General features: G+C 60.5%; 5 protein-coding genes across 6 annotated transcripts; 1 reads left to right on the forward strand and 4 right to left on the reverse strand.

Moving 5' to 3' along the window:
- Nucleotides 1-211: 211 nt before the first annotated feature.
- PPP1R27 (protein phosphatase 1 regulatory subunit 27) lies at nucleotides 212-2,007 on the reverse strand. Its single transcript, XM_059485688.1, has 3 exons — nucleotides 1,579-2,007; nucleotides 724-874; nucleotides 212-637 (listed from the first exon to the last, which is right to left on the reverse strand). Exons 1-3 carry the CDS (start codon nucleotides 1,793-1,795, stop codon nucleotides 514-516), a joined length of 492 nt encoding a protein of 163 aa, XP_059341671.1. The 5' UTR covers nucleotides 1,796-2,007; the 3' UTR covers nucleotides 212-513.
- Nucleotides 2,008-4,001: 1,994 nt separating this feature from the next.
- On the reverse strand, nucleotides 4,002-12,085 carry P4HB (prolyl 4-hydroxylase subunit beta). The gene is made up of 11 exons (XM_059485684.1): nucleotides 11,906-12,085; nucleotides 11,432-11,638; nucleotides 10,548-10,681; nucleotides 10,209-10,346; nucleotides 8,019-8,123; nucleotides 7,618-7,743; nucleotides 7,185-7,385; nucleotides 6,424-6,544; nucleotides 6,036-6,217; nucleotides 5,536-5,622; nucleotides 4,002-5,038 (listed from the first exon to the last, which is right to left on the reverse strand). The coding sequence occupies exons 1-11, from the start codon at nucleotides 12,066-12,068 to the stop codon at nucleotides 4,952-4,954; spliced, it is 1,551 nt and encodes a 516-aa protein (XP_059341667.1). The 5' UTR covers nucleotides 12,069-12,085; the 3' UTR covers nucleotides 4,002-4,951.
- Nucleotides 12,086-14,454: 2,369 nt separating this feature from the next.
- On the reverse strand, nucleotides 14,455-21,739 carry ARHGDIA (Rho GDP dissociation inhibitor alpha). The gene is made up of 6 exons (XM_059485686.1): nucleotides 21,653-21,739; nucleotides 17,690-17,899; nucleotides 17,286-17,369; nucleotides 16,770-16,846; nucleotides 16,532-16,595; nucleotides 14,455-16,062 (listed from the first exon to the last, which is right to left on the reverse strand). Exons 2-6 carry the CDS (start codon nucleotides 17,877-17,879, stop codon nucleotides 15,863-15,865), a joined length of 615 nt encoding a protein of 204 aa, XP_059341669.1. The 5' UTR covers nucleotides 17,880-17,899; nucleotides 21,653-21,739; the 3' UTR covers nucleotides 14,455-15,862.
- Nucleotides 21,740-21,995: 256 nt separating this feature from the next.
- Nucleotides 21,996-25,891, reverse strand: ALYREF (Aly/REF export factor). The gene is made up of 6 exons (XM_059485885.1): nucleotides 25,664-25,891; nucleotides 25,372-25,503; nucleotides 23,545-23,692; nucleotides 23,328-23,391; nucleotides 23,033-23,210; nucleotides 21,996-22,271 (listed from the first exon to the last, which is right to left on the reverse strand). The coding sequence occupies exons 1-6, from the start codon at nucleotides 25,889-25,891 to the stop codon at nucleotides 22,257-22,259; spliced, it is 765 nt and encodes a 254-aa protein (XP_059341868.1). The 3' UTR covers nucleotides 21,996-22,256.
- A 116-nt stretch (nucleotides 25,892-26,007) lies between these two features.
- On the forward strand, nucleotides 26,008-26,447 carry ANAPC11 (anaphase promoting complex subunit 11). Of its 2 annotated transcripts, none has more exons than XM_059485906.1 (2): nucleotides 26,008-26,160; nucleotides 26,232-26,447. In XM_059485906.1, the coding sequence occupies exons 1-2, from the start codon at nucleotides 26,052-26,054 to the stop codon at nucleotides 26,375-26,377; spliced, it is 255 nt and encodes an 84-aa protein (XP_059341889.1). In that variant the 5' UTR covers nucleotides 26,008-26,051; the 3' UTR covers nucleotides 26,378-26,447. The 2 variants fall into 2 exon arrangements, with proteins under 2 accessions (XP_059341889.1, XP_059341890.1); XM_059485907.1 differs by having other exon boundaries at nucleotides 26,029-26,231; nucleotides 26,324-26,447.
- The last annotated feature ends 583 nt before the right edge of the window (nucleotides 26,448-27,030 follow it).

The following is a 27,030-nucleotide window of genomic DNA, read 5'->3' on the forward strand; positions in this document are numbered from 1 at the left end:
CCGCGCAGGCGCGGCCCCGCCCCCTACCGGCGGCGGACACACCCCCGCGCCGGCCCTGCGCACGGTGCTGGCCACGCCCCCGCCCGCCACAGCCCCGCCCCGGCGGAACCGGAGATGGCACCGGAGGCGGCACCGGAGGCGGTACCGGAGATGGCGCCAGAGAGGGTACCGCATATGGTACCGGAGGCAGTACCGGAGATGGTACCGGAGGTGGTAACCGAGATGCTTTATTGGAAAAGTACAAAGTGGTTCGCGATTCGCAGTACCGGGCGCTGCTGCCCGTTGGCCGCCCGGGCCCAGCCCGGGCGCAGCCCCGGTTCCCAGGCAGGCGCAGCCCCGGTTCCTGGTCCGGAATAGCCCCGGTTCCCGGTCCGGCGCAGCCCCGGTTCCCGGTCCGGAATAGCCTCGGTTCCCGGTCCGGAATAGCCTCGGTTCCCGGGCCGGCGCGGCCCCGGTTCCCGGGCAGACGCGGCCCCCGGGCCGGCCCGCGGCGCTCGGTGTTCCGGTCCCGGCTCAGCGCAGCGCGGCGCCTCCCAGCAGCTGCACCAGGTCCTCGTACTCGGGGTCGATGAGGTCCGAGGGTTTCTCCCCGTCGTCCGTGGTGGCCTCCAGGCTGGCCCCAAGGGACAGCAGGTACCTGCAGGGCGCGGAGCTGAGCAACCGGCCCGGCCCGGGCAGCCCGAGGAGCCGCCGGTGCCTGCGCTCCATGCCCCGGGGCCGTACCTGGCGATGTCGGCGTAGCCGTCGCTGCAGGCCATGTGCAGGGGCGTCCAGCCGTTCTCGTCGCGCTGGTGGATGTCAGCGCCGTACTTGACCAGGAGCTTGACGCAGTCCAGGTTCCCCGTCAGCACGGCTTCGTGCAGCGCTGCCATGCCTGCGGGGACAGCGGGTCAGCCCTGCCCGGGAGGGATCGCTCTGCACGCTGCACTCGCAGCTCGGGAAAGGGGGGCAGGCACTCTCCTGCTCAGGGAGAGGACGGTGGGGAAAGTGAGAAAGCCAGAGGAGCTGCTGTGGGTTCCTGCTGCCCTTCTGCAGCATGAATGCCCTGTCTGGGAGGGTCTCCATGGCCCTGTGAGAGCAGAAGCCAAGCGCAAGAAAAGGACAGATCTGGGCTCCACACCAGCCTGTACAGATCAGGCATTCCATGAACAATTTCTGGTGAGGCTGTGCACACAGTGCTTTCCCTGAGCCCCCAGAGTCAGACATACAAGAGGGAGCAGTGCCTGTGACAAACGGGCAGAGCCAGGAACAAATGCAGATCCCCCAGTCAGGGGAAAAGGCAGGGGCCCCAGGGTGCTGCCCAGAGCCCGCAGCCTGTGCTTGCTGCCGTCCTTTGGGGTCCCACCAAGCTGTGGGGGCTCGATGGTGTCTTACAGGGACCGGGGCCAGGCTCCCCCTTTCCGCTGACTCTGCTGGTAAGGGGAGATGCTGGGGCCACCCTGGGGCTCTGCTCCTTGCTGAGGGGCCCAGCTTGCTCAGTCCTGCTGAGGGTGGCCCACAGCGCAGCCCCGGTGTCCCTCACGGCCCCACCAGGCTGTGCCGCTGCTCTGCCCAGCTCTGCCGCCCAGCAGCACTCACCAGAAGGGTAGATGGTGTCCAGCGTCACCTTCCTGGCCCGTATGAACCTGCCCACCTGCTCCAGGTCCCCCTGCTTGATGTGGTCCTGGAAGACGACGTCGTTGGGGAAGCGCACGGTGCGTGAGGCCCGGAGCCGGGGCGCGTACCGGCCGTACCGCGGCAACGCCGGGCAATAGTCCCTCATGCTGGCGGCAGCAGCCCTCAGGCACAGCGGCATGGGGCTGCTCAGCACGCAGCCCTGCCCCTCGCTGCCCTGCTGCCTCCTCTGCGGCCCTCACGGCCCTCCTGGCTGCAGCTCTGTGCTGGCCCCGCTGTGTTCCCTGCTGCAGGGATGTGGCTGTCACCGTGCTCCTCTCCCGCTCTCCTGGGGCACTCGCAGGACGTGGCACCAGCACCCGCAGCTCACCTCCAGGCCCTTGGCCCAGGACTGATGCACCGCGTTATAAAGACTGCCCCGGGCTATTTTGGGGACATGCAGCTCATGCTATTTGCCATGATGCTTTGTAATTGAGCCACCCGGGCCTGCAGCCTCCCACTTTTGGGCAGAAGTTGGTGTCTCATCTTACCACCCACCTGTTGATGTGCCCCGTCCAAGGGGTCAGATCTACTCTTGCTTGGGTAGTCCTTCAGGGGAGCCTGGAAGGAATTTCCCAACATGGAGCCCTTGTGGGGAAAGGGGCACCGGCCGCCCTGTCCCAGCGCAGTGTGGGTGTGCCAGGGCTGTGGGCACCGTCACATCCAGAGCTGTCACCCTCCTGTAGCTGCAGGGGACAACTCAAAAGGAGCAGGAGCAGCTGTGCTGCCCAGCCCAACTGTGACAGCACACAGCCTGAGTGTCTGATGGCCCCTGTGCCCTTGCGAGGACAGAGGTGCTGCTGGTGATCCCAGGACAGGCACAGAACCAGAAGCCTGCCCTGCTGGTCCCTTGTCCTAGAGACAGGGAAACAGCTGCTGCTGAGGGCAGGCTACTGCAAGCAGCCTTCGAGGAACAGCAGAAGAACAGCACCACCACCAGACAGCCCCTGCCTCTGATACTCTCCAGCTACACTGTCGTGACCCAAAACAGAACCATCTGCCACAGAGGAGTCATTCAGGTCCATCAGGGTTTAAGCAACCACTGTTTTCTCCCACCCAGGTTTGGGCACATCAGACAATTAAGCATTTCATGCTTTGTCACGGTGATGGGGATTGTCCAGGTGGGTGTGTCAGAAAAAATCCCTGTGCTGCTTCAGGAGTCAGGGGTTTCACTCTGCCCACCTGCTGCAGACCCCTGCCCTGACCCCAGCAGCACAGGCAGGCACACACCCCAGAACTCCTGCACTTGTTTATCTGCTGGCAAAAGCATCGATCCCTTGGCTGAGCATCCGCTTGTGGATGAGCCTGAACACGGCACAGAACACTTGCAGCCTGCTCTCTTGGAACAGCAATTAGGCATGTACATCCAATGGCTGCTGAGCTCCTGCCCTGCCACAGGGACCCTTGGGCTAGGGGAGGTACCTCCTCTAAGCCGGGCACAGTGGGTGTCTGCCCAGAGAGAGGAGAGCTCTGCAGAGCTCAGGCTTGGTCAGAGTTCAACTGGCTGTGCAAAACAGACCCATTTGAGTCAAATTCTAGTCCCTCCTTTCAGTGGGACTTGATTAGTGAGAGTCCCTTCCTCCCCACTCCAAAAGACCAAGCAGCTGTCACCAACCAGCCCAGGCCCCCAGCACCGCTGTGTTTGTGGGTGCAGCAGTGGCCACTGCCCACCTTCAGCCATAGCCCTGGAGGGAGGCAGCTCCTCCTTGTATCTGCAGGTACAGGTCTCACACACACCTGGCTGCTGCTCTGTCAGGGACAGCCCTTCCTCATCCCGTGCTGAGTGGGGGCCTGCTCAGCCCCAGCCCTGGCGCTGCTGTGCCCCAAGTCTGGGAACACCACATCTGGGGCCCAGCAAAGGCTGGAGCTGGAGACAGACACAAGTGTTGTCCAACACCCTGTGCCACTGCTCCAGCACACATCCCATCCACTGAGGTGCCCCCAGTTGTCCTCTAGCCTCACCATGCCCTTCCTGTGACATTTATAGCATATTTTCTAACCAAAATACCTTCAGCAGCAAGCAGCAGGTTTGGAAATAGCAGCAGTGGCTCAGGGGGTCATGTGAGCCTGACTAGCAGAGCCCAGCAGCAATGTCCCCTCAGCCCAGCCAGCTGGCCCAGGGGCTGCACACTCCCAGAGCCAAGCCACGGCCGCTCACACCTGCACCAGCCCCTGGAATCTGGACAGGACACCGGCACTGGAATGTTCTTTTCCTTTACTAATTACTTGGAGAACGTGACACACACCCCATTGCAGCAGAGTCCCTTGGGAATCATCCTACAACTCTGATCTCCCCTTCCAGGGTAGGTTCAAATATCCTACATGCTGATAAAGACAAAGAGACATAATAGTATTAAAATCTCAACTTTATTTGGCCATCAAATTCAGTACCAATGTTATTGTAGCAGAATGCTAAGAACCAGCCTGATGCAGCTCAGGCCTGTGAGGCACTCCCTCAGCCACATTCCCAAACCCCAGTAATTGCAAATGTCCTGTTTGATCTGTTTATCAGGCCCTCCCCCACCACCCACCTGCCGGGTCAACCCACTCAAAATAATTCGTGAAAGGGATTGCAACTCTTGTCTTTGATCAAAAGGATGTCAACACAGCTGGTGAGCCAGCAGCCACCTCCACCCTCAGAGCCTGCCACAGCCAGTGCACACAGTATTCCACCCCTCCAGGAGCTTGGAATAGACATCTCCAAGTGTCTTAAAGGAGAAGGGAAAGGAAACATCTGGCTAGCATGAAGAGAAGCACCTTCATATGCACTTTTCCCCAGGAAACCATCAGCCTTCTGCCCCCACATCTGCTGAAGGCCAGCTCCAGGGAAGAACAGCTGACACCATTAAGGACCCTGCCAGGTGCAGAAATCAATTAGGGGCTTTAGTTTTAAAAGAAAAAGAAAAAAAAAAAAAAAAAGCTGTCTGGAAGATGTTAGTGGCAAGGCGCCAGATTGTCAGGCTACTGAACTCTTGGTACCACCTCACAACCTCCTACTGCCCAGAAGAACAGAGTTCCCCAGACAAAAGCTGTGTACAAAAAAGTACATCACAATAGAAAAAAGAGCCCAGCTGGCTGGGCTGGCTCCCTAGTGACAGTTCCCTTTTCAAAAGCCAAAAGAAAGAAAAGGTAAGTGTACAGACAAGTGAGGGTAAAGTGTTACTTTAGAAGCCAATCCCTGGATTTCCAGTCATTTACCTTCTGCTTTAAATCTTAATGGGTTTCTGACTCACTGGGCTGCATCATAGCAGCCAATTTAGTGTCTGATTTTTTTGGGTGATGTAGATCAGTCTTCTCTTTACAATTCATCCTTTTGGAGTTTCTGCTCATCCTCATCACCTTCCTCAAGTTCAGTTTCTTCATCCATCTCCAGGTCCTCCAGATCCTGTGGAGGTTACAGACAGCTCCTGGTTTCTGGCACATGAGGCAGACTCAGAACCCAGCACTGAGCAGCACCCCTCATCTGGTCACTGCTCTCTGCTGCCATGCTAACAACACATCCAGACACTTCTATCAAGAGCTTCAGACTCAGGACATTAAGGATTAGGAAGCCTTACAGAAGATGGCACCTGTACACCTGCAGTAGCCTCCCCAGCCCCCAGCAGGTGAGAGCCTCCAAGCTGACACACAGGTATGTGGCGCTGATCACACAGCCCAGTTCCAGGTGCCGAGTGCCCCAGCAGTGCTGCCTGACACCCTCGGGGTGCTCTCCAGGACAGGAGCCCACTGCAGGCCCACAGCCACCCAAACAGACCACACTGGTGTGGGCACTTTGCTCACCAGCAACATGATATGGAACAACACAGGATCTTATTTAGGACTGAGGGTTCAGGCACAGAACCCTGCTCCCAAGGGCCCAGAGTAACCATACATATTACTCACATCATCAGCTGCTGCCCCATCCTGACCTCCGCTCTCCAGGAATTTTTTGAAGCCTTCTAGTGTCCTCTCCCCATTATAGTCAATTACCTACACAGGAAAACACAAGGATGCTGGTTATGGGCACTACAGACCCACACCCCTGGAGAGGAGAATTCTCTTTCTGAGCAACAGTGAACATGCCAAGCAAAAGGGAATTTAAAAATTCACCTTCACCCATATGAGACGAAGGAAAACAGCTCAGCCACTAGACTTCAGAGATCACTGCGAGGAAAGAATAGCCTGCAGATGAGCACACTGTCCTCTATGCTCCCTCTTTTCCCCATTCCCACTTCCCACTGCCCCCCAGGCTCTTTCCCTACAGCCCAGACCCCTCACAGGGCCCTGGGTGTCCTGCAGACTCGCTGTGTTCCGTGCCCACAGGATGCAGAGCCCTCCCCAGTCCTGTGCAGAGCGAGCAGCGAGTGCTCTGTGCTCCCTGGCCAGCCCAGCTGCCTGCTTACATTTCTGCCAGAGCCTGCAGGGAAGAACTTGAGCGTGGGGAAGCTGTGGATTTTCACTGCCTCCACTTCATTAGCCGTCGAGTCCATCTTGGCAATGACAATGTTCTCGTGGTCCCTGTAGGTTTCTCCCAGCTTGTCCCAGATCGGGGCCAGCTGCTTGCAGTGACCACACCACGGGGCATCTGTTAATCACAGACACACAGTTGCACGAGCAATCTAACGAGGCACCACTCCTCCCCAGCCAGACAGTTCTCACACATCTCTGCAACCAAGGCACTGCTTTTGGGGCCCAGGCTGCAAAAGGCTTTTCCCCTAATCCTGGTCACACAGGGGTTTTGGGAATCCTTTCACACCAGTTACTTGGAATCAGCTGTAGAAAGATACTCACAGAACTCCACAAAGACATTCTTGTTCTCATCAAAAGCAACTTCTTCAAAGTTCTTCCCAACCAGAACTTTGACAGGATGCTTGTCCCAGTCTTCAGGAAGATCCTGACTCATTAGGTGGGGCTGGAATAAAAAGTGAAATTCAGACAAACTGTTTGCTACATAGCTACTGGGGCTGATCATGCAATCACACATCCTGGAAAAGCCAGGTTTCAACACCCCACTGGTGCCTCAGTCACAGGCTGTAAGCAACCAGATGAACTGTCACTTCCTCTTCTCCCACAGTCTCCTTCCCACCCCAGCCCAGCAGGAGGAGCAGGTGCTGTTGAGCAGAGAATGACAACAGAGCTCTGCAGGAGGAAAGCCCCCAGCCCTGCTGACAGCCCTGTTCCCCAAGGACTGGGCTTTGCTGCACCCTCACTGCAGGCTGAGCCACACAGAGCCCCTCAGCAGATGGGAGCTGACAACCCTTTCCCCTGTGCCACACAATTCACACCTTCCACACACTGCTGGCAGAAAGAGCAACTGGATCAACAGTGCAGTCCCCACCAGGAGAGCACAGCTGCCTGCTGTGCCCAAGTCCCTCCTCTGGCTCACCCTCCTGCAGCCTCCGGGCCCCAGCAGCTTTGCCTTTCACTCCTAAGCACAAAGCCCACGGGATGCTCCGTGCACAAGGTGGAGGAGCTTCTCCAGCCCCTCACAGGGAGCATTTCTGTTCCCTCTCAGCCACCCCATTCATCACCACTGCTGTTAATCCACATACCTTGATCTTGCCTGCCAGGAATTTGTTACAGAACTCTTTGATCTTGTCTGCCGTGAGCTCATCAGATTCAGGTTTGTATTTGGTCATTTCTTCCTCCAGGGTGATCAGACGTACAGCTGGGCACTCTTCCTTCTTCAGGCCAAAGAACTCCAAAATCCTCTGGTTGTCACTGTGGTCACTGTCTATGAAGATGAACAGGATCTTGGGAGGAAAAAAGGGAAAGGCAGGAGGTGAACACGAGTACCTTGTAGCTACTGACGCTTCAGGTGCATGCTCACACCAAGTCTAGCTGAGCTGGCTCTTTTCCTCCCGTCCCAGAGGAGAGAGCTAGCTTGAAGTCCCCCTCCACAGCTGCTCCATGGTTAAAGACAGTGCTACACCTCTCTGCAGAGGTGGGTGGTCTCCTAGCTCATGATTAAGAAATCCAGCTCACCTTCCCTTTGAAGTCCCCAGCTGCACTCTTGAAGTTGCTCAGCTTCCCTTGATAGTCAGACACACTTTTTGGTAGGAAAAGCAGAATATGAGTCTTGATCTCTCCTCCAAATATTTTAGGAGCAGTCTGAAGAGTAAAAAATAAACTTTATTTTTGGAACAGAGGCATATCAGTATCCAGACCAGTTTAACTCCACTATGCTGAGCAGCCCAGAGCAGCCTCCAATGCTGCAGGCCTGCTCTGCACAGCAAGCTCCCATCTCTGTATTCTGTGTCCTCCCCACTCCTCCACATCCCCAGAGCCAGCTCCACAATAAAACATGATCATACAATCTACAAGTGGACCTCTACTATATTCTTGCAGCAGCAATGGGAAGGCCTTGTTGGACATCTAAAACCCACCTGCTCAGTGAACTCTATGACCAGAGGCAATGAATTAGACTTGATGAAGTTCAGCAGATTATCTTTTGTGAGATCCCCTTCAAAGTTGTTCTGGCCTTCATCGAACTGCAAGAACAGACATTTTTCATCAGAACACTTGTGCATCTCACACAAATCTCTCACTGCCCCAAGGGATCTCAGCTGCACTCCTTCTGAGCAGGCTTCCATCTCAACGAGGTTACCAAAAATCCACCTAAAACCTGGATCAAGGTGCCCATCTTCCTTGCAAGCAAAGCTTTAAATCACCCCCCACCAGAAGGCAAGCAGCAGTAACAGCCAGGTTTGATCTCAGCCTTGCTCTGCACCACTGTGAGAGCACTCATGGTGCAAGTCACCAAGAAGGGCCCTGAGCAGCCACTGCAGCCACACAGTGCTGGCAACACCTGACAGCAAACAGCAACTTGCCCAGCTCAGGGGACTCATTCCAGTCTGTGTTAGGACAACAGCACATGCTGCACATCACACTGGAGGTGCCAGGTCCTGTTCCACGGGGCCATCATCCCTGTCAGCCCTGAGCAGGATTCCCAGAACCCTCTGGCAGCCTGAAACAGCAACAGCTGCAGAGGGCCCATCCAGGCTGCAGGGAGGATGTGCAGAAGGGCACAGCAGTGCCCTGGCAAGGCCACACTAGGGCTGTTGACAGAAGGAAGAGTGTGGACTCAGATAACCTTCTGTTAAGGGGAGGCACACCAGCCTCAGTGGAAAAGCTGAGGAAAACAACTCTGCAAACACTCTGAGGAGTTCTGCAGATTGCCTCAGCACCATCAGGACAGCTGTGAGGCCCTCTGCAAGTCTGGACAACTCTCACAGAGTAAGAGAAGAACAATGAGCCAAACCCTCTCAGTTCGGACCCAACTAATGGTATGGAGCCAAAGCCCAAAACAGGCCATGAAGGTCTCCTGCCCTGGGGTTTGATTTCTGTGGGTGCTCCTTTTCTGCCTGGTTCAGAGCAGATCTATCCAGGAGCTGCTGTGGCACTGCCACGCCATTGCACAGAACAGAGAGGAGCTGCAGTGGCTGGGTAGATCTGGGCTGCTCCTCCCACAGATCTGAGCACTCCTGCCCCTCCCCAGCCTGGCACGGCATGGTCACTCCTGCTCCCAGCACACACTGGCTGGCACACACAGAGCAGGGCACACAAAGCTGACATACAGAGCTACTCATGCAATAGCACACAACTACCAAACGAAACAAGAACAAAACACTCCTCCCTCCCCTCTCCCCCCATTTTGCTGATGCATTTTGAGCTCATTAGCCAGATATTTCCTCAGCTACACTGACCTGAGGGACTCTGACTCAGAATTGAAGTCTACAAGCTTCTATCACCATAAAAAACCTACAGTGTCAGAGGCACAGTATAATAAAACAATTGTTTCAGGTGAACAAAAAGGAAATCTTGTGTTAGGTCAGGCTGGGCAAAGTCACAATTGATGACATTACAGCTTTAGTAAATCTGAACCCAAAGCACTCAGTCCTGCCTCACAGCACCTCTGGGTGAGGAGCCACCAAGCCTGAAGAACCTCTTCTTGTCTGCTCAGACTTGGAAATCCATCCCAGTGACAGGGATTGTCATGCCTCCATTAGAGCATTTGTGGTTCTGTAGGCAGTCAGCACCCTCCTGCACATAATCCACTGCCCCAGCCCAGTCAGCTGGAACTGCAAATCCTCTTAGGAGCTTCTCTGGAATCCCTGCACTGCAGAACCCACAGCAGTGAGACAGAGCAGCTCCTGGACACAGCAGGGGTCAGCAGTGGGCAGTGAAAAGCAGCTCTGCTAAGACACAGCCAAACAGCACCATGGCAGCCAGAGGGCTCATCTACTGTTCCCTTGGGCCTGTCCAGGACTGTGTGACACTGCTGCACTGCAGAGAGCTGGGTAAAAGGGAAGGGAGTGAAGGCAACCTGCACCCAAAGCCCAGCAGCTCTGGGAGAGCAGCACAGGGCTGGTAGACTGACACAGCTGCACACTGTGGGCCCTGAGGCTCCCCAGCCCACAAAGGGGCCATAGGCTCTGAGGCCCAAGAACAGCTACAGAAGCAGCATGGGGCCTTTGTTGCATCCAGGACTGACCCTGTGGGAGTCTGACTAATTAAATAAAAGGAAAGAGACAGCAGAGCCCAGTGTGGTGCTCAGGCTTGGCACCAGCCAGTACCTTCTTGAAGAGGATGACACTGTCCTTACTAATCTGGTACTTGGTGAACACATCAGCACTGGAGGAAATCCCAAAAGGAATATCATCCACAGCTTCTGCTGCCTGCAGGAACTCCTTTGCTGCCTCTGATGCTGAATCCTGGGGAGCAAAGAAAGGTGTCTCAGAGGAGCCACATCACCTCAAGCATTCCCATCCCAGGGCCCAACCCGAAGAACTGGAAGATCAAGGAAGGCAATGCAGCGAGTATTGCATAAGGCACAGAACCTTCCCCAGCCAGGAGGGAGCAGGGAAGGCCCTGGACACACACAAGAGCATCTCCAGGGGAAACACAAACTCTACCTTGAAGAAACCAATCACCACCACTTCACTGGAGTCCACCAGAGCCTCGGCAGCAGCCACATCAGCCAGGCTGGCAGCAGCCGGGCCCGTGCGCTTCCTCAGCCAGCTGACGATGTCGTCTGCCTCCCTGCCAGCTACAGGAGAGAACGTGGAGTCACCTTCCCCCAGCCAAGGCCAAGAGCACAAAGCCCTACAGCTTGGAGAGACAAGATTTTCAGCAGCTGGTCAAGAGATCAGCAAGAACCAGGATCGCATTTGCGCAACTCTTTCCCTTTCACTCACAGTGTAATTAAGCTTATCCCTAATTGATAAGTCAAGGTACAAGGGACTCCCACAAATCCATTCCTCTCTCACCTCCTGCCCCCGTCCTTAAACTTTGATCAGTAATGCAACACTTCTCCATTACCTCGGTATTACTTATGCTATTACAGCACCTTTTCCTTCCAGGATCTCTATTATGGATGTCACCCTCTGTTACCAGCACTCTGGGGCCTGGCTTGGCTGAATTCTGTCTTGGCCTTCCTTGCAGCCCTCTCACTACCCGTGTTTGCCTCCTCACCCAATGGCCCAGGTGTGTTTCCAGTTCTGGAAAGGCTTGAGTCAACTTAAGCAACACAAAAAACAAGCTCAAGTCACTTTGCTAAAAGCAGCTTCCTCCACTCTGGCTGCCCTCAAGGATCTCTCCAGAGGGAGGCCATTGCAGGCTGGCCTGTTCCCCATGGGCTCAGCACCATCCCCAGGTCGTTGTCACAGTGGACCTTGTCCGGGCACAGCAGCACAGCTCCAGCACGGGGCCATGTGCTGGGACCCGGCGCCACGTTGCTGCCCTCTGCACCCTGGCGGCGCAGCCAGGCCCGCTTCACCTGCGTCCTGCCCCTCCTCACCCGTGTACTCCTTGGGCGCAGCCTTGTCGCCGTTCTTGAAGAACTTGATGGTGGGATAGCCGCGCACGCCGAACTGCTGCGCCAGCTCCGACTCCTCCGTGGCGTCCACCTTGGCCAGCCGGATTTCCGAGCCCTCCGCCTTCAGCTTCGCCGCCGCCTTCGCGTACTCGGGCGCCAGCGCTTTGCAGTGCCCGCACCACGGCGCGTCTGCGGGATGGGGAGTCAGCGGCGGCCGGGCCTCCCCGCCGCCACTCCCGGGCGCACCGAGGCCCGCCGGGACTCACGGAGCCCCGGGGAGGGGCGGGCCGGGGGCCGCGCAGACCCCCACCCCGGCCCGGCCCCACACCCGCCCGGGGGAGCCCGTGCCGCAGCGCCTCTCCCCGGCCCGACCCTCCCGTCCCCGGCCGCGCCCTCGCTCCCCGCCCGCCCGCCCGCTCCCCCCGGCCCGGCCCGGCCCGGCCCCGCCGCGCTCACAGAACTCGACGAGCAGGTATCGGTGCTCGGCCAGCGCCTGCTCGAAGGAGCTGGCGCGCAGCACCAGGACGCCATCCTCCTCCTCCTGGGCGGCGGCGCGGTGGGGCAGCGGCAGCAGCAGGGCCGTGCAGAGCAGCGGGAGCAGAGCGCGCACCGCCGCCATGGCTGATGGCGGCCTCAGGGTCGGGCTAGCGCGGCCGCGGCGCCGCCTCCCCCTTATAAACCCGCCCCTCGGCCGCCGCTGCGCGCTATTGGCTGCGTCGCCCGCCTGCCATTGGCCGGCGCCGCTGCCCCGGCCACTGCGCGCCGCCCATTGGCTGGCGCTCCGGGCACGCCCCTCGGCCGCCGCCTCGGGTTGGCCGCCGGCCGCGCTCCCCGCCCGCAGGCCTCCATTGGCTCCTTTCCCCGCGATGCCGCTCGCCATTGGTCGGCGCCGCCGTCTCGCGTGGCCCCTGCCCTCGAACGTGGCACTGGGGAAGCGCCGCTGGGCGGCACTGCGCGTGCGCGCGGCCACGGGCGCGTGGTGGATCCTGACTGGGCCGCGCGCCCCACGTGACCAGCCCGGCGCGCGAGGCCTGCCCGGCCGTGCCCGGTTCGGTTCGGTTCGGTTCGGTTCTGTCCCGCTCCTCTCGTACCTCCCCTAGACACGGCCTTCCCCTCGGCATCACGGCAGCAGCACTGCCCGCCCCGACCTTGTCTGTCTGCCTCCGGCGCTGGGCTCCGACTTGGCCGAGCACCGGCCCCGTTCGCTTTGCTGCAAGCTCGCCGGTCACGGAGACAGGCCGGGCACGGAGGAGCCCGGTGATCGTGGCACGGCAAACCCCGCCGCCCGGGTCTGCCTGCGGCCCTGCCGAGGGTCCCGGCTGCTGTTGCTGCTGCTGCGCGCCGGGCGGGGAAGGGCCCCGGGCGGGGAAGGGCCCCGGGCGCTGCCCGGGCCGGCTCCCGGCGCCGCCGCTCCCGCGCGCGCAGGGCCCGGAGCGGAGCCGGGCTGGGGCTGCGGGATCCCGGGGATCGCCAGCCCGGAGCTGCTCAAAGCCGCTGCTGCTCTGTGCTCCGGGCAAGGGCCGCGTCCGGAGCTCGCCAGCTCCCGTGCCGAACCCGAGTGCTGCCAGGAGCTGCGGCCCGTTCATTGCTGCGGCCGGTGCTGAACCCGCGCTCTCGTCAGGCCCGGGGAGAGTCCAGCGAGGTTTGGGAAGGCACACGGTGAGGGCACCGCGGCCACCCAGGGCCGGGCAGGCACGCCGGGCTGGCAGGGAGGGAATCAGCGCTGCATTCGTGCGGCCACCTCGGGGCCTGTCGCGTTCCATGGCTGGAAGCCACTGCCCGGAGAGCCCCGGCAGCGATGGCTCTGCTCAAGGGCCCGCCTTGCCCCGCGGTAGCTCTGCATGTGCACTATCACTGTGGGGTCAGAGGGAGCTGCTGCAGCGCTGGAAAAGGGGAACAGCCCGGGCTGGTCCTGCACAACTTCTGGCCGAGGTCCTTAAGGGGCATCACCTGCAAGGGGCCAAGGGTTTACTTTGGGAACCAAATTCATGCAAATGGTCTGTCCCACGTAGGCTGTGACAGGAGCCACCCATTCCCAACTCATGGCATGCACCAGGCAAGGAGCACAGCTGTCACCCTGCTGGGGGAGGAATGTGCCAAGAAGAGAGGCAGACAATCCCCGAAGCTGGAGCGCAGCACAGCTGTCCTGCCCCTGCAGGCCTCCTGCCACGGAAAAACCATCTAACAGAAACCTTGACACCCAGGGTGTGGAAACTCTTGCCAAAGCGCTGGGCTTGCATCAGCTGGGTGCTCATCCCCTGGCCGCAGAGTGGCTGTTGGGGCCAGCACAGGGGCCTTTGTTCAGCTATCGGCACATCTGGGCTCTAACTGACACACTGAGGGTGAGGGCTGGCGGCTGTTCTCCATAGCCAGCAGAACGAGAGGGCACTGGCCACATGCCAGCTCCTACCCGGCCCAGACTGTTGCCTTCAGTCCTTGTCCTTTCCAAGTTCCATCATTTCCTTCAGCAGTTTTCCAAGGCCCAAGGAAGGGCTTGTGCTGTGAGCTCCAAATACAGAGGGAGCCTATGGAGTTCTCAGTTACTGAGTCCCCTCCTCCAGGTTCTCTCACACCATGGATTCTGTAAAGAGCTTTTCATGGCTACACTTTCCTTTATCCTTAACACAAACATGCCACATGCTCTGTAAACATCCGCTGGCTCCTGGACTGTTTTCTGATTGCCTCCCTCATTCCTGTGACTGCACAGGACTTTCCCTTTGTGTGTGCAGCTGGAGCCTGCCTGCTCCTCTGCTGCCAAGAGGCCCCCCTTGGAAATCCCTGTTTTCAGAGCCTCACACACCCCCACCCCTCACACTATGGGCATTGCAGAACAGGGCAAACAGCAAGAGACAGATCCTGCACACATGCTGCCACGGGGCCTCTCCTGTCCCAGTTCCCCTTTCACATTCTAGCAAACCCAGAGATCCTGGTCTTCTCCCACCCTAGGTGTCTGCAGAAATCCCATTCAGCCACTTCATGCTGAAGATCCAGCATGGACAGTACACTGTCAGTTCAAAGATTTTATTTAACTGTCATAAAAGGAGAAGCAGACGATGATTCCAAACCTGTTAACCTGGGTCTAGGACTTACAGACAATACGCACCAAATCAAATTAACAAAAAAAATCTCTCTAGGGGCAGGGCGAGGGCAGTTAGAGGCAAAGACGTAGCTACGAGAAGCCACATGTACTTGGTCCCAGTTGTAACCTCGGTGTGGTAGATCCAGATCGGAGGGCTGCAGAGGTGGCACACGCCTGCCCAGCCCCGGGCCTTGCAGGGCCCTGGGGCTGCTTTGCCCCAGGAGCTGCAGCTGTGCAGCCCAGGGTAGAGGCAGGCACGGGGCCCAGCGTCAAGGCAGTAACTACAGGCCAGGCACAGATTTTAAAGGCAGAACAGATACATAAGGCATTAACCGCTTCAGAACACTTGTCCATCGCAAGCTCTTTGCTGATGGCATCAGGAGCAGCTGCAGAGACAGACTCGTCCATCCTCAGCCCAAAGCAGCCAGGAGGGCAGGTGCTGTCCTGGAATCTCAGTGCTTTGCAGCTCCTGGGCTGCAGTGAGAAGTGCGAGGTGATGGCAGCCCTGGTGAGCCCTGCACGCCCTGCCCCACAGGGCACCCAGAGAGCTCGGGGGGCTCTGCAGGCCAGGCTGGGGCCAGCCAGGCCAGGGCTCGGGGGCAGGTGTCACCCAGGATGTCACTCCCTCTCCCCTCTGGAGATGTCCTGTCTCGGGTGAGGAATGGACCAGCAGAGAAGTGGGAAGTTGTGAATCTTTCCTAATAACACATGAGGGGCGTGACGAAGCTGAGCCCATGCCAACAGACGGGGAGGGCAGGTGGCGTTTAAAAAGTGTAACAGAGGCAGGACCCCCTCCCTAGAGGATACATGTTACACATTTAAGGCATCATGGTTACAGGGAACATCCACAAATGAAGCTGCCCAGGACACTGACAGGGCGGAAAGGGCAGGCAGACAACACTGGAGCCAATAAACTGATTTTACAGCTGCCTGGCACCAAAATTCTTCAGCTACTTGGAGGCAGTAGCTACCCTGAGCTGTGCGCAGGAAAGCCAAGCACAGGATCCTAACGGGGTTCCTCCCCTTTGGCACCTCCTGGGTAAAGGAAGCTGGGAAGCAAGAAAGGGCCTGGCAAGAGAGGGGGCACTCCCCTCAGTGCTGGGGCAGCGCAGCCCCAGGACGGGCAGCTGGAGACCAGATGCAGACAGCATGGTTTGGTCAATGCACTCAGCAATTCTCTGGGGAGGGGGCACATAAAAAACTGAGCTCTCTGGTCAAATGATAAAGGGGGTGACAGGTAAGAGGGTTCCAATGTCAGCACTTTGGTACAGGGGGGGAATTCTACGGTAGCCACTGTCTGATTCACGCTCTCTGGGGTTTGGCCTCGGGAAGGACTAGTCCTTCCAATCCTTCTTGATGGTCAGGTTCCACTCCCAGGACAGGTGGTCAGTCTTATCATCATCTGTGAACTTGGATTTGATGTTGTAGCTGCCCCGGGCCAGCATGCCCTTGGGGGCCTCTTCCATGGGGGTCAGAAATTCGTACTCCTCTGCTCGGGGGCCATAGCTCCCAACCATGTACTCGGTCTTGTCAACTAAAAAGACAAAAACAGCGTATGGAGGCATCATGGAGGCACCAGAGGTTCAGGAGCCTCCCCTGCATCTGGAGCAAGGCTGCAGCAAATGAAAGGTCTGTTACTGTTGCAACAATCCACAGAGCAGCTGCAACAACAGGAGTCTCCCCCAGTTGGGAGCTCCCTTCCCCCAGGAAGGGGCCCCTCCTGCGGGGAGTGACCTGTAAGCCCCAGCAGTGCTGTCAGGTGGGACCTGCTTGCTCGGGGGCATTGGGATCCACACTGTGCAGGACCACGGGCTGCCCCAGCCCTGCAGGGCTCCACGGGCCCGTGGCACTGAGGACTGTCCCCTGCCGAGAGGAGCTGCTGGGCAGCCCCTGTCACTGTCTCAGCAGCAAGGTGAGCAGGAAGCCCTCAGTCACTCACTCACTCACTCACTCACTCACTCACTCACTCACTCACTTTTCACCAAGCCAAGAGAAGCACTTACTTTTCACCCCTTTCCGGAACGTGTGCTGGATGTACTTCAATCCTGACACAATCTCCCTGTTTACCTGCAGAGAGAGAAGCAGGGACTGAGCCGGCTGTCTCCATTCACGCTGCCCACCCCACATGGGCAGAGCCCATTTCTCCAGCAAAACCCCACTTGCAGGGCATGGGCACTCCCCAAGCTGGGACTGCAGCAGTCTGTTGTTCTATTCCTTCCATTTCCAGACCAGAATCCTTACCCTAAAGGAGATTTTTATCCGGTATTCCACGCCCTCCTTCAGCACAAATGATTGCTTCTTGTAGCTCTCCAGATCACCTACAGAGACAGGAGAGGGTCAGAGCTCCTTTGTGCTGTGCTGTGCTCTGGGGTGAATTTCTGTGACACAGCAGCTGGGGCAGGAGCTGCAGGAGCTGCAGAGCCCCCTCTGCTGCCAGAGCCAGGCAAGCAATGCCTTGCAACAGGACACTGCAAGCACAGCCCTGCAGTTAATTCCAAGCTGTTTCTTTGCAGATGTTTGCTCCAAGGCTGTCACCATTTCGAAGCTGCCACGAATGTCACCGTGCAGGCTGGAAGAATCTGCCTGCCCCACCTGGCCCCTCACACCTCTACACAACACCCAGGTGTCACGGAGCTGCTGCTGGCTCCAGGTACAGAACCTGCTGGGGCCCAGCAGTGTGCTCTGCTGCCAGCCCTTCTGACACAGGATGGCTCACCCACCTGCCAGCAGTGCTCCTGGCATTCCCTTCCAGCTCACCTGTCAGGTCCAGCTCCAGGGGGCCTGGAGCAGTAGCACAGACCAAGGTCAGTTTGGTCACCACCACATTTGGAGCGTTGGGATCTGGAGACAAAAGAAAAAGCTGTTAAACACTCATCCCCAATGCTGGCCAACACAGCTCCTTTTCCTTCCAGAGAACTTCTTGAAAGAGCACAAAACCCAGCAAAAACAGGCTCCAACTCTGTAAAGGCTCCCACTGCAGCAGGCGCAGCCCACAGTGCCTGCAAAGGCAGAGTGCCACCCTCCCTCCAGTCCCCGAGCCCTTCACTGCGGGCCAGCCAGGGCACAGGGCAGCACAGGCTGAGCTTTGTGCTCCTGCCCAAACCCCGGGCTGGGAGAGCAGCTCCCCCGTGGGAGCAGAGGCCAGCAGGGACAGGGCTCACCTGCGCTGACGGTGACGGCGCCCAGCAGGGCCTCCTTGTACTTGCGCAGGCTCTCGTCGTCCTTGTCCAGCTCCTGGATCTCCTGGATGCTCTTCTGGGCAGGGGGCTTGTAGTTGACAGAGTGCTCGTCCTCCTCATTCTCCGCTGCAATCTGGGCCAGCTGCTCTGCCGTGGGCTCCTGCTCTGCCATCCTGGCACACGTGCTGCACACTGAAGCACAGAGCAGAGCTGTGACTGCCCTGAGCAGCCACCCCACAGCAGGACTCCCCAAACTGCCCTGCTGTCCCTCTGCAGGCTCCCACTCTCACTGGGCCCTTCTTGCTGGCCCTGGGAGACACAGCCCTGCCAAGGACCCTCAGCCCCTGCCGAACCCTCCAGGTCTCATTTTCAGTCCACAGAGGCCCAGGCAAGAGTGAGAAAAAATTCAACCTCAGTGCTCTGCTTGTAATGTAAATACCCCAAAGCCATAGGGGAGACATTCTCCTCCACAAGATCAACCAGATGAGGCTTTCAATTGGAATAAACTAGAGCCCAGAATAAACCCAGTTCTGCTCTCCACATCAGGATTCCAGCTAAGAATAGGCCTCTGTCTCACCACTGGCCCGATTGCCAGGAGCCTCTGCTGGGAGCTGGTGCCCACGTTTTGTAACTGCCACATCCGTGCTCTGTGCCAGGTGCCTTGGCAGAGTGGAATGAGACACCTGGCTCAGCCCTTTGCAAGGATCTGTGGCACACACAGCCAGGGAAACAGGCAATGAAATAAACAAGATGTGGAACCTGCCCAGGACTCTGCCCAGGAAATGCCCAGCCACGCCAAGGGCAAGGCAAAGGTGATGCCAACACTCCACTAAAATCCTCAGTAAAAGCCAATGACACATTCAGGAATTCTTGGTTCCACAGGGCACATTGTGTGAAGGGTTATCCTGTGGCAAATATCAACTTGGACTCTCTGAAGGCGCAGAACACTCTGGCACAGCTCTAGAAAGGCACCGGGGGATGAGGGACACACGGGGCTGTACCAGGGCTCTGGCCTTGCGTGGCACAAGCATCTGTGCCAGGAGCCTTTCCTGCTGCAGCTGCACAGCAAACAGCTGGCCCTGCCGCACGGCATCTCCAACATCCTCACACTGAACCATGTGGAAATTTCTCTTCAAAAGGACATTTAGCCTCATGTCACAGATGAACAGCTCATGCCAGTGTCTCCACATCAAACCCAAGCAGCTGCCAGGCTCGAGGACTCCCAGGAGCGCTGAGCAAACGCTCACTTACACACCTGCACTGCTCCATCTCCTCCCTGCACCCTGCCCAGTCCCCTCCTCACGTCCTTTGGCTCATCTCTGGGCTAGATCCCACCTCCCGTGGGCCACGGTTTGTTCTAACTCTCACACCTTGCTCTGAGGATACCTGCAGCTTCCAGGAAAGTGAGAGAATTTCAGCTTTACAGAATCAAGGTCCCAAACTTGTGGTGGCTCTCAAATTCTGTGGCTGAGCCTTCTGTGAGAGCAAACTAATGGCAGAGCATCCACTAGCATTCACACAGCTGTCTCCAGCAGTGGTAGGCACACACAGCCACGGGCACCCTCCACCTTCCAACTTCCAGACCAAGCAGAGACACAATCTCTCACAGACAGCCAGATCAGGGACAGCAGGAGCCATGGGCAGCCTCTGCTCCAGCACCTGGAGCTCTTGGAGCCAGTGCTCTGTGAACAACAGCACCAGTCCCAGCACAGCTCCCATGGCTGGGAGACAGCTGCACTGATTGGGAACTTGGCGTTCACAGCCCTGACTGCCAGCAGCTGGGCACCTCCGAGAGCCAGAATCCTCTCCTGGGCAGTTTGGAAATGCCCTGGTTTGGTGTCAGCACAGAGCTGCCACTCCTCCACAGCTGAGCCCTGGGGTAACACAGTGGTGACAGATTTCTCACACACATCACGAGCCCCATCTCCACCAGAGCCACCAGGAGCCCCTGCCACAAACTGGTATTAGGGCACAGAAGGAAGCCCAAACCAACCAAACCCTAAATCCCCAGCTCTTTGGTCACATTCCTGTGTTCCAGCCTTACTTCTGTGACCCAGAGCTAAAGAATCATGCATACCCAGCACACAGATGAATCACAACCCACCCCAACCTTTTCAGGATTCCCAAAGTGACAGGAGCCCACCAGGACTGAAAACACCACTGGGACAGAACCAGCGTGATTCCAGTCAGCACTGCAGGCCAGGCTGGGCTTGACTCTGGGGAACAGCCCTCACCCTTCCCATCAGCTCACGCACAGGTCCTGGGGCTGCCCTGCTCCCCAGGCACTGCCAGGGCTGCAGCACGGGCACAGGAGGGCTCCTGCACCTCCAGAAACAGACCCCAGCTCCCAGCAGCCTGTAGAAGGCAGCAGGAGGCTCATCCCCACCCGGGAATTTGCCGTCCCTGCTCCCTCAGCCCGGCAGACCGTTCCGGATTCCCAGCACGTTTTGTGCAGGACAGAGCAGCTGCAGCAGCACCAGCAGCGTCCCTGCATCCCCGCTGCGTCCCGGCACGCTGGGAACACCGGCTCTGGAATCCCGTCGCAGGGCAGCGCGGAGCCGGCATTAGTCAGAGTCAGATGAGCTCATCAGCTTCCCCCGACACCCGCCAGGCCTCGCACTGAGCTCGGCCCGTTCCAGCCGTCCCCACCCTTCCTCCTTCCCGCGCGGCCCTGGAGAGCTCGCAGGAATGTGAGCGAGGGCTGCTCCAGGGCCCTGCGCCGCTGCTGGGCCAGGACGGGGAGCCGGGACAGCCCGGACAGCCCAGACGTTCCCAGGGCAGCACGGAGGGCACAGAGCCCAGCCGGCACCGCACGAGGCTGTCAGGGCACACCCAGGTACCGCTGCGGCCCCGGAGCTTTGTAAGAGCACCCAGGGAATTCCCATCCCGCCCGATCCCCTCGGGTGTTCCACAGCCCTCGGCAGGAGGGACTCGGGAACAGGAGGACACTGTGCTGCCCAGCGGGGCCTCGGCAGCCTGAGCATGGAGGAGGGTTTTATGTTTTGTTCTTTTTGCTCTGACGCATCCCTGACCTGCCGTTCACCTGCGGGGCTGAACGGTGCAGAGCCAGGCTGAGGGCTCACGAAGCTCCAGAAGCACGAAGACTGCTGGCAGCGCTGCACCAGGGATGGAACCAGCGCTGTGTGTGCCTGGAGCCGGGGCTGGGACCCATCCCTGCGTGTCAGCAGCTGAACCCACAGCGGTGAAACTGTCCCCACTCTGCAGTCACGGAATGAGATCCTGCACACTGCAAAAACGCTTGGACAGCCGGAGCAACAGAGCGGACCCGAAACCCGCGAGTGAACAAGGGCGGCCGGGGATTTCTCAGCACAAACAAACGGCGGTCACGGCTCTCAGTCAGCTCCCGGGAAAACGCCGCTGCTCCCGGTGGGGTCATGCTAGTGGGGCAGCGCAGGAACCGCGGCTGCCGTGCGAACCCCGCCGGGGCTGGAGGCGCACCCGGCCCGCGGTGGAAGGGCCTGCCTTGAACGGAGCAGCCCGAACCCGGTACCGGCTCCCAGTTCCTCATTCCGTGCCCAGCGGCCATTTATGGACAGCCCGTGCGCGCCGCAGGCACGGCCGACCCCGGCACGCGTCGGGCCGGGCGATCCCCTGCACCGCCCCTCGGAGCGAGCCCCGGGCGCCGGGCACGGCCCGCCGGGCACCGGGCACGGCTCGCCGGCTACCGGGCACGGCCCGCCGGGCACCGGGCACGGCCCCTCCGGGGAGCCCGGGCCGCCAGGGCCGCCGCGCCCCGCCCTCGCCGCACGCGCTCCGCTCCGGGACGGCCCCACCGGGGGCGGCGGCTCCCCCGGCCTTCGGAAGGTCGCGCAAGGGCACGCGGGGCCCCGCTCCCGCCCCCCGGCCGCGCCCGGCCCTTCCCGCGGCCCGGCCCTGCCCGCCGCTCCGCACCCCCGCCCGCTGCTGCCGCCGCTCCCGCCGTACCGGGCTCGCTCGCTCCGCGCTGCCAACGCCGCGGATCCGCCCAGGCCCCGCGCGCCCCCGCACTTCCGGGACACGCCCGGCACTTCCCGTTACTCGGCCCCGCGCCGCCGCCGCGCTTCCGGCCGCGGGCCGCGCGCTGATTGGCCCGGAGGACGCGCGCGCGGGCGGGGCGGGGCCGGCGGGGCGGGGCGGGGCCGGCGGGGCGGGGCACGCGGGGATCCGGACCCGGAGAGCGGCCCGGGAGCAAGAACGGGACCGGCACCGGCACCGGGACACGAAGCATCACGGTATGTGAGGGCGCGGGACATGCGCGGGCCCGGCGCGGCAAGGCAGCAGCCACAGCTCTAGACATGGTTCTATTTTATTACGGCAAAGGTGAAAAAGCCACCTTGGCCCAACAGGCAACCAGAAAAATTTATCCCAAAAATAACTCGGTACAAAACAGGTCTGCTGAGAATTAAAAAAAACCTTTACAGGAGTTAAAACCTATCCCAGAACGTAAAAGTAAAACAAATCCCATCCTCGGTAGTAGTAGCCACAGCCGCAGCCCCTGCCGGGAGTGTGGAGCAAGATTGGAGTCCTTCCCTGGCCCACTGCTGCCGCTTTAGCTGGTGTCCATCTGCAAGAGAGGGAGCAACGTCACCACGGCCCTGGCACGGCCCTGGCACAGCCCTGGCACCCTGCTGCACCCCCTCACCCCAGCCCAGCCCCTCTGCAGGCAGCCTGGCTCTGCTGAGCCCCCCATGTGGTGGGGACAGGGACAGCTGGGTCCACGCCCCAGCACACCGTGCTGAGCACCACTGCACCCCACACTGCTCCAAGGCTGCTCCTGGAATCCTGCTCATCCCACTCCTTCCATGCTCTCGCCTGACCTATCCCATCCTCAACACCCACTCTGCTGCCGTGGTGTCCTTGTGGCCTCAGCTCTGCTGGGGTCCTGGCACAGGCTGAGCAAGTTCCAGCCACAGCTGCCACCTGCTCGTGGCTCCCCAGGCTGGGGCTCATTTCTGCCACCAGCACAACACCCTTCCCCAGCAGCACACCACACAGTTCCTCCACATGAGATTTTCCTTGGTTTTCCCACTCCTGCATCCCATCAGCTCTGTGAGTTTTGTTCAGCAGCTGCTGCTCATAGTGGCTGTTCCAGCTCTGGAGCCTGGCACGAGCAGAGCCTGTTCCTCAGCCATCAGGAACAGTGACAAACTGCTCTGGAGAGCGAAGCTCAGGCCCAAGCCAAGGCACAGAGGCAGCTTCAGAGTGAGACTGCCTCCGTGCAAGGCCCTGGAGAATGCTCTCTCTTTCCTGCTAGCTCCAGACTGCCAGTGCTTTCCAGGATGAGATGCTGTGGGGAGCCCATTACCGTGCCCAAGCAGCACTTACCCTGGCATTGTAAGCATCCAGCTGTGCATCTAGTTCTTCTGCAGAGAGCTGCTGTTTGGAAGTTCTTCCAGCTCCTCTGCCTCTCCCTCTGTTCCCGCCACGAGTCCCTCGCCTGTTGCCTCCACCTCCAAATCCCCCCAAGACCCCGCGGTTCCTGGTCATGCCACCTCTGTTTACACTGCAAGTTTGAAAAGCAACAGTTTTAGTGCCTCCAGTGAAGCTGAGCAGGAGCCAGGCTTCCCAGCAGGGAGGGCTCCTGCCCTTCCCTCCCCCTGCTCGGGCAGGGCAACCCCACCTCTGTGCTGGTCTCCGCTGCGTGTCGATCTGTGACGTGACCAGCTGGATGTTCATGGGGCGGCCTGCAGGGAGAGCAGCAGGGACAGGAGAGCAGCTGTGAGCCCGAGAGGGACACACACACACACACACACACACACACACACACAGGGGGCACAGGGACGGGCAGGGCCCTGCCCCAGCCCCAGGAGCTGCGGGGCCAGGCCAGGCAGCCTCACCGTCCAAGGGCACCCCGTTGTACTGCTTCATGGCCTTCAGTGCATCAGCCTTCCTCTCGAAATGCACGTCTGCCGTCCCTAGGCTGCGGCCAGACCTGTCATAGTGCACAGCTGCCTTCTTCAAGGTCCCAAACTCTGCAAAGAGCTCCTGCAACGAGAGGGAAAGGAGCACGCCCGTCCATCAGTGCTGCAAACGCTGCAGTGCCCCACACTCGGGGTCAGGGCTCGTCCAACCACCTCAGACAGCCTGCAGAAACTCCCAGAGGCACAGCAAGCCCCTCAGCCAGAGTCCAGGCGTGGTCACAGGTGGCAAAAGCAAGCAGGACTCCACGCTCGTGTCCTGCAGGAGGCACATCCGCAGCCAGGAAAGCAGATTCAAGGGATGCTGACCTGTTTCCCCAGGGGAACTGCGGGCCTTTGTTGAAGACGAGTCAAAGCAGCAACAACTGAAAACACTCCAGAGCCCAGACACCTTTCTCAGAGGAGAATGGCCATGTGAGTGCAGGGATCCACGAGAGCACAGCACTTCTGCCGTGCAGGACTCCTGGCCCTGAGGAGCACACCCCAGAAATGGAGACCAACCAAGGCCTGTGCTGAGCTCTGGCCTGTGCTGCCACAAAGGCTGGAAATAAAGAGGCAGCCACAGAGCTCCCAGTTTTGTTTGTCAGGCACCACATTTGGGAAGGCAGCAAGGTTACTGCACAGCCTATGTCAGCCTGCTCCCGAGGCACAGCAGGGCTCTCGGCAGGGCTGCACGAGCACAGCTGCACAGGGCAGCTGGCTGATGCTTTCTGGGCAGAATGTGGCAGGCAAGGCTGTGTCAGCTCTGCCCAGAGCCCGGGGTCGGCTGCTCCTGCCTCAGGGGACACCAAGAGCAACCCGAGCACCTTGGGCCTCTCACACCACAGAAAGAGGCACTGGCACAGCAACAAAACCACATCTGAGGCAATGCTAAATTATGGGGCTGGGGGCCAAAGCCACTGTCAGCCCTGCTGCTGCTAAACAAACCCCAGTGGGAGCTCGTGCAGCCGCAGGAAGGAGAGTCCTGGCTGCAGTCGAGGCACAGGGGCTGAGTTTTACACACTGCTGCCTCACTGCAACAAACAGGAACTTGTTAAACCCAGTCTGAACCTACAGGAGGGCAGCACACTACCCAGTGAGTGACAGAGCTCCTTCCCAGTTCCCCACACGCAGCCAGGTCGGTGTGTGGAGAGGCTGAACGAATGATGAAGAAGGTCTGGCAGCAGCGGTTTGGTTCTCCCTGGAGAGGCCACGAGAGCCAGAGGCCAGGGTGATGGCAGCCCTCTGTGGCACTGAGTCCCTGCAGAGCTCACAGCCCACGCCTGAGCCTGGGACACCCCAATGCACTTGACTGCAGCCCCTGTGGGGGCACGGCCATCACAGGCGGAGCACAGGACACCACGGCGCCAGTGCAGCTGTGACAAATAACGACCTGGCTGCACCGAGGGGTGCGTCCTTGGGAACCCCTGACACCCACCAGAGCCCACAGCACCGTCAGGAACAGCTACAGCTGCACAGAGCAGGAGCTCACAGAGTCACACTGCACCCTCCCATCACAGCGTGACCCAGCAGAGCCACGGCACCACTCTGTGCACCGGGCAGCCCCATACAGAGCACTTATAAACCGAATTTTCCAGCCCCAAGGAGATCACCAAAGCAGGCACACGTAGTGCCAGCCCCATCACGAGGGATTCATTCACGCGGGAATGCTCGGCCCCGGTGCCAGCCGGAGCAGGGCCGGCGGGGCTCCCGCGGGCACCGGCCCGGCCGATGAACGGGGCCGCGCTCCCTCTCCCCGAGCCGCACCTGGATGTCCGCATCCGAGACGCCGAAGTCGAGGTTGGAGACGAGCAGCTTTCCGCCGGTCTCCACGCCGGCTCCCGCCCCGAAGCCGCTGTCGAATAGGTCGTGCTGCCACTTCTCCGGGAGCTGCTTCGGCTGCAACGAGACCGGAGCTCGCTGACCGGCGCCGGGGCCCCGCCGCCCGCGGCCGCGCCGGGACCGGACAAAGGGGCCGCCCGCGTCCCCGCCCCGCGCGGGCCCGCCGCCTCAGCCCGCCGCGCCGCCGCGGCCCAAGCCCCGCCCGCCCGGTCCGTACCCGGCTGTAGGGCGCGGGCCGGTTCCTGCCGCCGCCCCGGGCCATCACCGGCCGGTTCCGTACGGGGCCGCCGCCCGCGCGCCCGCCGCCAACGCCGCCCCGGCCGGGCCCGCCCCCGCGTGCGGTGCCGCCCCGGCCCCGGCCGCCCCGGCCGCCCCGGCTGGCCCCGCGCTGGCTCCGGTTGAGCTTAATGATGTCGTCCAGGGACATGTCCATCTTGTCGGCCATGATGGCGGCACGGCTCCCGCCCGCACTTCCGGCCGCGCTGCGCCCGCGCCGGAAGCGGAAGGGGCGGGGCTGCGGCGCGGCGCGGCGGGCGCGCGAGGCTCTGCGGGGCGGGCGTCACTTCCGGCGGGACCGGGAGCAGGAGCGGGAGCGGGAGCGGGACATGCGGGTGCGCGTGCGGAGCTGGCACGGAGTCGCGTCCTGGCTGTGGGTGGCCAACGACGAGAACTGCGGCATCTGCCGGATGGCCTTCAACGGCTGCTGCCCCGACTGTGAGTGCGGCACCGGCACCGGAACCGGGCGCTGCGCGCCGGCCGGGGCTGACAGTGTGTCCGTGCCGCAGGTAAGGTTCCCGGAGACGACTGCCCGTTGGTGTGGGGGCAGTGCTCGCACTGCTTCCACATGCACTGCATCCTCAAGTGGCTGAACTCGCAGCAGGTGCAGCAGCACTGCCCCATGTGCCGCCAGGAGTGGAAGTTCCGCGAGTGACGGCGGCACCGGGCACCGGGCACGGCCGTGACCCGCCCGGCCCGGCCCGCCCAATAAACGTGCGACGCCAGTCCGTGTCCGTGTCTGTGTGCGGTGTCCCGGGCTCGGTGCTCGGAGCGGGGCCGGGCAGTGACTCCGCCGGGCGCCCCGCGGGCTCCGCCGCCCCGGGAAGCGGAGCGGCGCCGCTGCGGCGGGGCGGGCGAGGCGGGACCCCCGCCCGGGTGCCGCTGCTCGCGCTGCGCCGCCCCGCCCAGCCCCGTTCCTGCGGGCGGCCCGGTGGGCAGGAGCTCGGGGCGCTCTCGGCCCGTGCCGCTCTCAGCTCCGACACCGGCGGCTCTGCCCAGCTCGGCCCGCTGCCCCGGGGCTCCGCACCGCGGTGAGGAACGGGGCCGCCCGGGGCCTGACTGCCCCGGTACCCCGGGGAGTGAGCGGGGCCTGAGCGGGGCTGGGGGCCCTGGGGTGACAATAAACGTGCTCGGGATGGCTCCGTCTGTCTGTCTGTCCTTGCCGGGGAGGGGGAGCCCGCCCAGACCTGGGAGCTCCAGATGCCAGCCCTGCCTGGCTGCAGTGCCCATCCCGGACACGGTGCCAGCCCTGCCTGGCCCACATGGGTACCGTGCTCATTAGCAGAGAAGCCAAGGAGTGTCCCCAGT

The sequence above is a fragment of the Ammospiza nelsoni genome, chromosome 19 (assembly GCF_027579445.1).
Source record: "Ammospiza nelsoni isolate bAmmNel1 chromosome 19, bAmmNel1.pri, whole genome shotgun sequence".
Taxonomy (NCBI): Eukaryota; Metazoa; Chordata; class Aves; order Passeriformes; family Passerellidae; genus Ammospiza; species Ammospiza nelsoni.